At 37.2% G+C, this 14086-nt stretch overlaps 1 protein-coding gene across 1 annotated transcript in view; it reads left to right on the top strand.

The window, feature by feature from the left end:
* The window catches only part of COL4A5 (collagen type IV alpha 5 chain), a 310651-nt gene that overhangs the window by 199002 nt on the left and 97563 nt on the right, over nucleotides 1–14086 (top strand). The window contains exons 29-30 of the mRNA XM_053699143.1: nucleotides 712–862; nucleotides 4142–4255. Coding sequence (XP_053555118.1) covers nucleotides 712–862; nucleotides 4142–4255 — 265 coding nt within the window. The remainder of the gene's footprint in view (nucleotides 1–711; nucleotides 863–4141; nucleotides 4256–14086) is intronic.

Genomic DNA, 14086 nt, shown 5'->3' on the forward strand with positions numbered 1-14086 from the left:
AGGTTCTTAGATACAAGGTAATCACAGAGGTAAAAAGTATATTAATATAACCGTGTTGGTTATGCAAAACTGGGGAATGGGTAATAAAGGGATTATCTATCTTTTAAAACAATACAAATTCTGTTGTAGACTGTCCCTTTAAGGGAATAAAGTTAGACATTTGTCATACAGATAAATAATATACATCATAAAAATTTGTTGCATCATAAAAAATTTCTAATGTGACTTTCATCTTTGCATAACGCTTCCCAAGTGTAGGTTGCTTTCTTGGTTTTAAGGACAACTTTTATAGATCAGTTTTCTCCTCAATACAACTCTTTTAGAAATATATTATTTGACATGATTAAAAGTTTCACATCTCCATCTTGGCTCATTTTCTTTTCTGCCATATTATTTTTTATGTGATTATTTTTAATTCAGCTTCCCTTGTGGTTATACAAAGGGGAGGTCACATGCAGGTTTCCATGACAGGTTGCTATGGCAACAAATGAAACATAGCAACAACAAAAAATAGATAATAGATTTTAGTAAAGAGATACCTTAAACTGGCAGGTGATTTTATACATAACTTAACCTGCTGCTTTAAAATGTAATGTTTTTCTTGGGGATATATTTTTTATAATTGCCTCAATAAATGAAATATATCAATAATAATAAATTATCATAAAACAACCTTAGTATTTCATTTTCTGTTTTGTTTTCTTTTGACAGGGTGATCCTGGGTTTGGATTACCTGGCCTTCCAGGCTCTCCGGGATCCCCCGGACAGAAAGGATCACTGGGACTCAAAGGAGACCCTGGCTTCCCTGGGAATCCAGGCCTTCCTGGACGAACGGGATTTGATGGTGTTCCAGGACCAAAAGGTATGGAAAACTGGAATAAAATAGTATGATCTAGGTGAGAATTGGTCAGATGCAGAATTTGAGGGCAGTATCTATTGGATTAATCACATCACAAGTTCCTGGAATATTTTCCAACAATGGGGTGGATTCCAGTCCTTTAGAAAAGCTTAGCAAAAGATTTATCTAAAAGAAAAGAATAGACTTTATTGGAAAAAATTGTAGCTAATTACATACACAAAGAGAAGCAGTACGCCACGTCTGAACAACTGCAAAGTTGCTTGTTTCACTGTGCTTTTCACAAAGGAGAACTTTCCTTAAGTATATCAGTCTGATCCTGCCTAACAAGGTCAGTCCAGCTCCAAAATATCAGCCAATTCTCCTCTGAGCAACGGAAATGGCAACCCAAGATGATCATTTCGGCTTCTTTTGGGCCTCGTAAGTGAGGTGCAGCCATATCCCTCTAGGCAAAATTTATAGATAAATCAATTCATAAACTTTTCTAAAGGATTGGAATCGACCCCAATATATTTGAATGTTATCAACATTATTTTTACTGATTAATCTGTCCACAGCTGCTATACTTTTTCAAACAGCGTTTACTTTAAAGGGACATGAAACCCAATTTTTTTTCTTTCGTGCATACAATTTTAAGAAACTTTCTAATTTACTCCTATTATCAGTTTTTCTTTGTTCTCTTGGTATGCTTTGTTGAATGAGCAGCAATGCACTAATGGTTGCTGACTGAATACATGGGTGAGCCAATGACAATCGGTATATATATGCAGCCACTAATCAGCAACTAGAACCTAGCTTCTTTGCTGCTCCTGCGCTTACCTAGATAAACCTTTCAGAAAAGGATAACAAGAGAAGGAAGCAAATTAAATAATAGAAGTAAATTGGAAAGTTGTTTAAAAGTTGTTTAAAATTGTATTCTCTATCTAAATCATGAAAGAAAAATGTTGGGTTTCATGTCACTTTAAGCCTTAACTTTCAAATGTCCATAATTCTGAAATGCAGTGACCAATTCAGCTAAAATTATGCTCTTTGGTACTGATGATTGGCAAATCACTACAAATCTACCAAATTGAAAGTAAGTTGGTTCACTGCTTTTTGACATATTTATTAGAAAAAGCCCTTCAAACTAGGGTCGCTTATGGAGTTGGTGCTATAAGAAAATGTAGTCACAGCTGTAGCCCAAATGGTTAGAGAAATCTGCATTATTCTGGCAGGGTTATACCTGAGAAAGAAAGTGTTCCTATAGATGTTTTGCTTTAAAATGTCCACTTTTTTTAATATATATTTTGCTAGCTAACAGCTAGATTACAAGTTACTAAAGTTCTTAACCCCTATTCCCCTGCACCCCAACATCGCCCACACTATAACAAATCTATTAACCCCTATTCCGCCTCTCCCCGACATTGCTGCCACTAAATAAAGTTATTAACCCCCAAACTTCTGTCCTCCTACATTACTACCACTAAATAAACCTATTAACCCCTAAACCGCCAGCCCCCCACATCGCAACAACCTAAATTAAACTATATTAACCCCTAAGCCTAACCCTTAACTTAACCCTAACCATAACCCTAAACTTAACACCCCCTAACTTTAACATAATTAAAATAGAGCTAAATTAAAGTTACAATTATTAACTAAATAATTCCTATTTAAAACTAAATACATACTTACCTGTGAAATAAAACCTAAGCTAGCTACAATATAACTAATAGTTATATTGTAGCTAGCTTACGTTTTATTTTTATTTCACAGGTAAGTTTGTATTTATTTTAACTAGGTAGACTAGTTAGTAAATAGCTATTAACTATTTACTAACTACCTAGTTAAAATAAATACAAACTTACCTGTGAAATAAAACCTAAGCTGCTTTACACTAAAACCTAACATTACAATAAATATAAAAAAAAAACACCATTAAAAAAAACAAACACTAAAATGACTAAAAATAAAAAACCTACCATTACAAAAAAAATAACAAACGAAGTTATCTAAAACAATAAAAACTATTCCTATTCTAATACCCTTTAAAAAAAAAAAAAAAACACCCCAAAATAAAAAAGCCTAATCTAGAATAAACTACCAAGGGCCCTTAAAGGGGCCTTTTGTGGGGCCTTAAAAGCGCCTTTTGTAGGGCATTTCCCTAAAGTTAGCAGCTCTTTTGCTACAAAACAAACACCCCTAACAGTATACAAACCCCTACCCCCCAAACCCACAAAATAAAAATAAAGTTAAACCTAATCTACCCATTGCCCTGAAAAGGACATTTGTATGGGCATTGCCCTTAAAGGGGCATTTAGCTCTTTTTCCTGGCCTTAAAAGGGCATTCAGCTCTTTTATGAAATGCCCAAGCCCTAATCTAAAAATAAATACCCACCCCAAAATGAAAAAATACATTTGGGTGGTTGGGTGATGGGTTTTACTGTTGGGGGTCTTTGTATTGCGGGACTGATGTATCTTTGTGTGTGGGACTGATGTTGCGTTACAGGCTAAAAGGCTTGCAGTAGAGCTATACCGACAAGACTTGTAATGGCTGCGGTGTTGTTTTAACGCTGAAATTACCATTTTTTCAGCATTAAAACTTGAATGCAAAACTTGTAATATAGGTGTCAGTAATTTAAAAACGTTAATGATTTAGTGCCCATCCACAGTGGGTAGACTTGTGAGTACTTTGGAAGATTTTATTTTTAGGTCTGGTAATACATGGTAGGAAACACTAATTGCATATGCTGTGTATTTTCTATTAAAAGTGTCATAAGATTTTTTTTTCTATTGGGACTAATTTCAGATGCAGTTGGGTAGATATGTTTTAATATTTTGCTTGAACAATTAACAATTTTTATAGGTTAATATACAAAGAGCTTCTGTCAATGCCAAAATATACATTCTCATTTAAATGGTCAAAATCAGGGAAATTCTAAACCTCTGCTAACCTCTTGAGATGTATTGATGACATCATTATGTGATTGATGTAACTAATTATACAATGCATGATGTCAAAAGTAATTTCATGTAATGTCTTTAATAGGTCTGAGGTACAAGTACAGAATTACCTGGCTTTTGAATTTATAAATGAGAACGTTTTATATTGTTGTACTGAATTTTTATATATAATCAACATATTTTTAAAATGTTGAATTTTGTTTTTTTGAACACAGCTTATAAAGGCTTATATAATAAATTGACCTGGATGTCATGTCAGGATGCTATTATCCTTCAAAATAAAAAGTAACTCGATTTCTACAATAAACAACCATAACATATACAACTACATTACTCTTTTAGGTGACCCTGGTCAAAATGGATTGCCTGGAGCCCCTGGACAACCCGGTTCTCCTGGTATTGGTGGTCAGGGCCCTCCTGGCCAGCCAGGTCTTCCTGGACCAGCCGGACCACCTGGTAAGTCAAGCACTAGTATAATGTCACACTTAGCGTACGCATTGATGTCAAGTCAAAACTATATTAATTTCTTACTGAACAACAAGTTACACTACAGATCTAATTATACTTGCCGCTCCTAGTGGTATTCTCAGATGTAGGAATCAATGAGATGTATAAAAGTGTTTTTAATTTGTGCAATAATTTATGTTTAGCTGTTGATCGTTTTAGTAATAGAAATATTTTAATAACACAAGATTTTTAAATCCAAATATTATTTATGATAGAAAAGATTTTCTTTTGAGGAAGTCTATACAGAAATTGTACCTATCATCTTTTCTTTAGATGCAAACAGACATAACCAGAACTGAACAGATTAAATAAACTCCCATAAAAACAGCATACCTCATTTATATTGATGTTTTCCCATGTTTTTTGTAGGTAATAATGTCAAACATTTGCTGTGTAATCAATAACAGTTTTATTTTCAGTATAGATATGTTTATAAAACTAAGGGAATGATTATAGTGCTAGTTTATACTGCTATGTATTTTTTTTTTTATTGACCCACAATGTTTCTCACTTCACCTGTTTCACGTGTCACCTTATTTTTGCATGAAGAAATCACGCAGAACAGTGGATACTTTTCACCGCTGAATATATCAGTTATAAGCACTTCTTTGTATTGAAGCCTCACAATCACTGCAAACCTTCTCAGTATGCTGCATGTCAATCAGATTTGATCCCAGCTTGTCATACACTGGAAGAACCTCAGTGGGAATATTCCAGTTATTATTACTTAAAAGCACCACTGATTGTCAGTGGAGATCACCATGCACAGCTTCTGTCACTCTTCTACCGCACTCTTCACTTTTCTTATGATTGTAACCGTTTGTAAATCACAACTATTAACAGCTGCATGCTACTAACAATGAGAAATGCACGTTTATTTCAACAACTAATTCACTGGCATGTTTTATTTTTATTTTGCATTTTTGTCACTTTGATCAGCATTTCAAATAAATAAATAACTAGATGTGATGCTACTGTGCTGATATAGTATCAAATAGGAGTGTGTATTTGTGAAAGAACAGAAGATCAAAAGGCTTAACGATGATAGAGAAATGTACATTAAATATTCATCTGATAGGGACAATCTGATAATGCTATACTCTAATTAATTACATCCTATCATCACCCTAGATAACAGAGAATGAGCCCCACAAAGGTGCTGGCAAAGTCTGGGTCTTTCTCATTATTAAAATAAAGTAAAGCAAAGAAGAGGACAACATATTGTTGTACTCTGCTCTCAACAGGTTCTTGCAGGTGCCTGAATACAGCCTCTGATTGACCAGTAGGCTACAGCTAGCTAGGGGCATGGAAAGAGGACAAATTGTATAGTTTAAGGCAGTTTATTAAGGTATATATATATATATATATATATATATATATATATATATATATATATATATACACTCATATAATAATGTTGTTACCATAGCCCAAGTAATCACCTAATATTGTTTGTAGTCCATTCTAAGTATCATTGCCAGTCTGAGGACAGTCAGTCTAGTTCCTATGCCAATAGAAAAATAAATTATTGCTATTTGTCATATCTAAATACATGAAAATTACAATACACTTTTTAAATTATGTTTTGCTAAGAAACGTAGAAAAGTCCTTCTTTTTGAGATACTGAAATAAATGTAACTTAAAGGGACAGTCTACTCCAGAATTGTTATTGTTTAAAAAGATAGATAATCCCTGTATTAACCCATTCCCCAGTATTTGAAATTAGCACAGTTTTATTAATATACTTTTTACCAATTTGATTACCTTTTATCTAAGCCTCAGCAGACTGCCCCCTTATTTCAATTATTTTGACAGACTGGGATTTTAGCCAATCAGTGCCCTCTTAAAAGTAACTCCATGTGATTGAGCACAATGTTATCTATATGGCCCACATGAACTAGCACTGTCTAGCTGTGAACAACTGTCAAATGCACTGATATAAGAGGTGGCCTTCAAGGGCTTAGAAATTAGCATATGAGCCTACCTAGGTTTAGCTTTCAACAAAGAATACCAAGAGAACAAAGTAAATTTGATGATAAAAGTAAATTGGAAAGTTGTTTAAAATTACATGCCCTATCTGAATCATGAAAGTTTAATTTTGACTTGACTGTTACTTTAAGCAAATAATAGGATGATGCACAATATAAAACTGGCAAGTAGGTTGCTATGCACTTAATTGAATTGCTGCTTTTTTAAATGTAAAAGATGAACTATAGGTAAAAAAACAAAACTCTCAAATCCAATCGATATTCAGTACAATGCCATACAGAAGCAGACATTGCAAACTCTCACAGAGAATTGTAAAACTGCTAAAGTGATTTTCAGTTATAAAGGCCTGGTGATAAATATTTAAAGCATACCTACATATGTCACCATTAATTGGTTGACATACTTATTACTTTTATTTAGAATGGCATAAGAGTGCACTAGATGCATGGATTTGAATATGCATTTATCTTCTTTGCAAAGAGCATAATCATAGAGGAATTAATTAAACTAGCGCTGCGGAATCTGTTGGCGCTCTACAAATAACCGATAATAATAATAATAATAATAATAATAATAATAAACTGCTCTAAAGAAAATAAGCACTTTTTCACAAGAATATTAATTTTATGTATAAAGGAAGCAGCTCATAATAATTTATTGTGTTAAAATAGAATTCTAGAGCCCCACTAGGACGTTGGTTTCTTCTAGTGTCAAGGGGGTTTCAATAAAGGGGTTTGAATCACCCCTTCCCCATCCAGCTCCTTTGCAGCTACAGTAACCGCCCTACTTTGTGGCATCCCCACACATTTGTGGCAAAGTCACCAGCACTCCCTTTGAAGTCTTGTGAGTGGTTTCCACTAGGCCATGAAAGATCCCTGGCTTGTAGTGCAGGGGATTTCCATAAACAGATTGTCCTCAGTGATCCCCTGCATGATGAGAACAGCTTGTCATACATACAGGTCACTATGCGCATGATAAGAACAGCTTGTCATATACATACAGGTCACTATGCGCATGATGAGAACAGCTTGTCATATACATACAGACCACTATGCGCATGATGAGAACAGCTTGTCATATACATACAGATCACTATGCGCATGATGAGAACCGCTTGTCATATACATACAGGTCACTATGCGCATGATGAGAACCGCTTGTCATATACATACAGGTCACTATGCGCATGATAAGAACAGCTTGTCATATACATACAGGTCACTATGCGCATGATAAGAACAGCTTGTCATATACATACAGGTCACTATGCGCATGATAAGAACAGCTTGTCATATACATACAGGTCACTATGCGCATGATAAGAACAGCTTGTCATATACATACAGGTCACTATGCGCATGATAAGAACAGCTTGTCATATACATACAGGTCACTATGCGCATGATGAGAACAGCTTGTCATATACATACAGGTCACTATGCGCATGATGAGAACAGCTTGTCATATACATACAGGTCACTATGCGCATGATGAGAACAGCTTGTCATATACATACAGGTCACTATGCGCATGATGAGAACAGCTTGTCATATACATACAGGTCACTGTGCGCATGATGAGAACAGCTTGTCATATACATACAGGTCACTGTGCGCATGATGAGAACAGCTTGTCATATACATACAGGTCACTATGCGCATGATGAGAACAGCTTGTCATATACATACAGGTCACTATGCGCATGATGAGAACAGCTTGTCATATACATACAGGTCACTATGCGCATGATGAGAACAGCTTGTCATATACATACAGGTCACTATGCGCATGATAAGAACAGCTTGTCATATACATACAGGTCACTATGCGCATGATAAGAACAGCTTGTCATATACATACAGACCACTATGCGCATGATAAGAACAGCTTGTCATATACATACAGGTCACTATGCGCATGATGAGAACAGCTTGTCATATACATACAGGTAACTATGCGCATGATGAGAACAGCTTGTCATATACATACAGGTCACTATGCGCATGATGAGAACAGCTTGTCATATACATACAGGTCACTATGCGCATGATAAGAACAGCTTGTCATATACATACAGGTCACTATGCGCATGATGAGAACAGCTTGACATATACATACAGGTCACTATGCGCATGATAAGAACAGCTTGTCATATACATACAGGTCACTATGCGCATGATAAGAACAGCTTGTCATATACATACAGGTCACTATGCGCATGATAAGAACAGCTTGTCATATACATACAGGTCACTATGCGCATGATAAGAACAGCTTGTCATATACATACAAGTCACTATGCGCATGATGACAACAGCTTGTCATATACATACAGGTCACTATGCGCATGATAAGAACAGCTTGTCATATACATACAGGTCACTATGCGCATGATAAGAACAGCTTGTCATATACATACAGGTCACTATGCGCATGATAAGAACAGCTTGTCATATACATACAGGTCACTATGCGCATGATGACAACAGCTTGTCATATACATACAGGTCACTATGCGCATGATAAGAACAGCTTGTCATATACATACAGGCCACTATGCGCATGATAAGAACAGCTTGTCATATACATACAGGTCAATATGCGCATGATGAGATCAGCTTGTGTTATACATACAGGTCACTATGCGCATGATAAGAACAGCTTGTCATATACATACAGGTCGCTATGCGCATGATAAGAACAGCTTGTCATCTACATACAGGTCACTATGCGCATGATGAGAACAGCTTGTCATATACATACAGGTCACTATGCGCATGATGAGAACAGCTTGTCATATACATACAGGTCACTATGCGCATGATGAGAACAGCTTGTCATATACATACAGGTCACTATGCGCATGATGAGAACAGCTTGTCATATACATACAGGTCACTATGCGCATGATGAGAACAGCTTGTCATATACATACAGGTCACTATGCGCATGATAAGAACAGCTTGTCATATACATACAGGTCACTATGCGCATGATGAGAACAGCTTGTCATATACATACAGGCCACTATGCGCATGATGAGAACAGCTTGTCATATACATACAGGTCACTATGCGCATGATGAGAACAGCTTGTCATATACATACAGGTCACTATGCGCATGATGAGAACAGCTTGTCATATACATACAGGCCACTATGCGCATGATGAGAACAGCTTGTCATATACATACAGGTCACTATGCGCATGATAAGAACAGCTTGTCATATACATACAGGTCACTATGCGCATGATAAGAACAGCTTGTCATATACATACAGGTCATTATGCGCATGATGAGAACAGCTTGTCATATACATACAGGTTACTATGCGCATGATGAGAACAGCTTGCCATATACATACAGGTCACTATGCGCATGATGAGAACAGCTTGTCATATACATACAGGTCACTATGCGCATGATGAGAACAGCTTGTCATATACATACAGACCACTATGCGCATGATGAGAACAGCTTGTCATATACATACAGGTCACTATGCGCATGATGAGAACAGCTTGTCATATACATACAGACCATTATGCACATAATAAGAACAGCTTGTCATATACATACAGGTCACTATGCGCATGATAAAAACAGCTTGTCATATACATACAGGTCACTATGCGCATGATGAGAACAGCTTGTCATATACATACAGGTCACTATGCGCATGATGAGAACAGCTTGTCATATACATACAGGTCACTATGCGCATGATGAGAACAGCTTGTCATATACATACAGGTCACTATGCGCATGATAAGAACAGCTTGTCATATACATACAGGTCACTATGCACATGATGAGAACAGCTTGTCATACATACAGGTCACTATGCGCATGATGAGAACAGCTTGTCATATACATACAGGTCACTATGCGCATGATAAGAACAGCTTGTCATATACATACAGGTCACTATGCGCATGATAAGAACAGCTTGTCATATACATACAGGTCACTATGCGCATGATGAGAACAGCTTGTCATATACATACAGGTCACTATGCACATGATGAGAACAGCTTGTCATACATACAGGTCACTATGCGCATGATGAGAACAGCTTGTCATATACATACAGGTCACTATGCGCATGATAAGAACAGCTTGTCATATACATACAGGTCACTATGCGCATGATGAGAACAGCTTGACATATACATACAGGTCACTATGCGCATGATGAGAACAGCTTGTCATATACATACAGGTCACTATGCGCATGATGAGAACAGCTTGTCATATACATACAGGTCACTATGCGCATGATAAGAACAGCTTGTCATATACATACAGGTCACTATGCGCATGATGAGAATAGCTTGTCATATACATACAGGTCACTATGCGCATGATAAGAACAGCTTGTCATATACATACAGGTCACTATGCGCATGATGAGAACAGCTTGTCATATACATACAGGCCATTATGCACATGATGAGAACAGCTTGTCATATACATACAGGTCACTATGCGCATGATAAGAACAGCTTGTCATATACATACAGGTCACTATGCGCATGATACGAACAGCTTGTTATATACATACAGGTTACTATGCGCATGATGAGAACAGCTTGTAATATACATACAGGCCATTATGCACATGATGAGAACAGCTTGTCATATACATACAGGTCACTATGCGCATGATGAGAACAGCTTGTATTATACATACAGGTCACTATGCGCATGATAAGAACAGCTTGTCATATACATACAGGTCACTATGCGCATGATAAGAACAGCTTGTCATATACATACAGGTCACTATGCACATGATGAGAACAGCTTGTCATACATACAGGTCACTATGCGCATGATGAGAACAGCTTGTCATATACATACAGGTCACTATGCGCATGATAAGAACAGCTTGTCATATACATACAGGTCACTATGCGCATGATGAGAACAGTTTGACATATACATACAGGTCACTATGCGCATGATGAGAACAGCTTGTCAAATACATACAGGCCACTATGCGCATGATTAGAACAGCTTGTCATATACATACAGGCCACTATGCGCATGATAAGAACAGCTTGTCATATACATACAGGTCACTATGCGCATGATAAGAACAGCTTGTCATATACATACAGGTCACTATGCGCATGATAAGGACAGCTTGTCATATACATACAGGTCACTATGCGCATGATGAGAACAGCTTGTCATATACATACAGGTCACTATGCGCATGATAAGAACAGCTTGTCAGATACATACAGGTCACTATGCGCATGATAAGAACAGCTTGTCATATACATACAGGTCACTATGCACATGATGAGAACAGCTTGTCATATACATACAGGTCACTATGCGCATGATAAGAACAGCTTGTCATATACATACAGGTCACTATGCGCATGATGAGAACAGCTTGTCATATACATACAGGTCACTATGCGCATTATAAGAACAGTTTGTCATATACATACAGGTCACTATGCGCATGATGAGAACAGCTTGTCATATACATACAGGTCACTATGCGCATGATAAGAACAGCTTGTCATACATACAGGTCACTATGCGCATGATAAGAGCAGCTTGTCATATACATACAGGTCACTATGCGCATGATAAGAACAGCTTGTCATATACATACAGGTCACTATGCGCATGATGAGAACAGCTTGTCATATACATACAGGTCACTATGCGCATGATGAGAACAGCTTGTCCTATACATACAGGTCACTATGCGCATGATAAGAACAGCTTGTCATATACATACAGGTCACTATGCGCATGATACGAACAGCTTGTCATATACATACAGGTCACTATGCGCATGATGAGAACAGCTTGTAATATACATACAGGCCATTATGCACATGATGAGAACAGCTTGTAATATACATACAGGCCATTATGCACATGATGAGAACAGCTTGTCATATACATACAGGTCACTATGCGCATGATAAGAACAGCTTGTCATATACATACAGGTCACTATGCGCATGATAAGAACAGCTTGTCATATACATACAGGTCACTATGTGCATGATGAGAACAGATTGTCATATACATACAGGTCACTGTGCGCATGATAAGAACAGCTTGTCATATACATACAGGTCACTATGCGCATGATAAGAACAGCTTGTCATATACATACAGGTCACTATGCGCATGATAAGAACAGCTTGTCATATACATACAGGTCACTATGCGCATGATGAGAACAGCTTGTCATATACATACAGGTCACTGTGCGCATGATAAGAACATCTTGTCATATACATACAGGTCACTATGCGCATGATAAGAACAGCTTGTCATACATACAGGCCATTATGCACATGATGAGAGCAGCTTGTCATATACATACAGGTCACTATGCGCATGATGAGAACAGCTTGTCATATACATACAGGTCACTATGCGCATGATGAGAACAGCTTGTAATATACATACAGGTCACTATGCGCATGATGAGAACAGCTTGTCATATACATACAGGTCACTATGCGCATGATAAGAACAGCTTGTCATATACATACAGGTCACTATGCGCATGATAAGAACAGCTTGTCATATACATACAGGTCACTATGCGCATGATAAGAACAGCTTGTCATATACATACAGGTCACTATGCGCATGATAAGAACAGCTTGTCATATACATACAGGTCACTATGCGCATGATGAGAACAGCTTGTCATATACATACAGGTCACTATGCACATGATGAGAACAGCTTGTCATACATACAGGTCACTATGCGCATGATGAGAACAGCTTGTCATATACATACAGGTCACTATGCGCATGATAAGAACAGCTTGTCATATACATACAGGTCACTATGCGCATGATGAGAACAGCTTGACATATACATACAGGTCACTATGCGCATGATGAGAACAGCTTGTCATATACATACAGGTCACTATGCGCATGATGAGAACAGCTTGTCATATACATACAGGTCACTATGCGCATGATAAGAACAGCTTGTCATATACATACAGGTCACTATGCGCATGATGAGAATAGCTTGTCATATACATACAGGTTACTATGCGCATGATAAGAACAGCTTGTCATATACATACAGGTCACTATGCGCATGATGAGAACAGCTTGTCATATACATACAGGCCATTATGCACATGATGAGAACAGCTTGTCATATACATACAGGTCACTATGCGCATGATAAGAACAGCTTGTCATATACATACAGGTCACTATGCGCATGATACGAACAGCTTGTTATATACATACAGGTTACTATGCGCATGATGAGAACAGCTTGTAATATACATACAGGCCATTATGCACATGATGAGAACAGCTTGTCATATACATACAGGTCACTATGCGCATGATGAGAACAGCTTGTATTATACATACAGGTCACTATGCGCATGATAAGAACAGCTTGTCATATACATACAGGTCACTATGCGCATGATAAGAACAGCTTGTCATATACATACAGGTCACTATGCACATGATGAGAACAGCTTGTCATACATACAGGTCACTATGCGCATGATGAGAACAGCTTGTCATATACATACAGGTCACTATGCGCATGATAAGAACAGCTTGTCATATACATACAGGTCACTATGCGCATGATGAGAACAGTTTGACATATACATACAGGTCACTATGCGCATGATGAGAACAGTTTGACATATACATACAGGTCACTATGCGCATGATGAGAACAGCTTGTCAAATACATACAGGCCACTATGCGCATGATTAGAACAGCTTGTCATATACATACAGGCCACTATG

This window comes from Bombina bombina, chromosome 1 (assembly GCF_027579735.1).
Source record: "Bombina bombina isolate aBomBom1 chromosome 1, aBomBom1.pri, whole genome shotgun sequence".
NCBI lineage: Eukaryota > Metazoa > Chordata > Amphibia > Anura > Bombinatoridae > Bombina > Bombina bombina.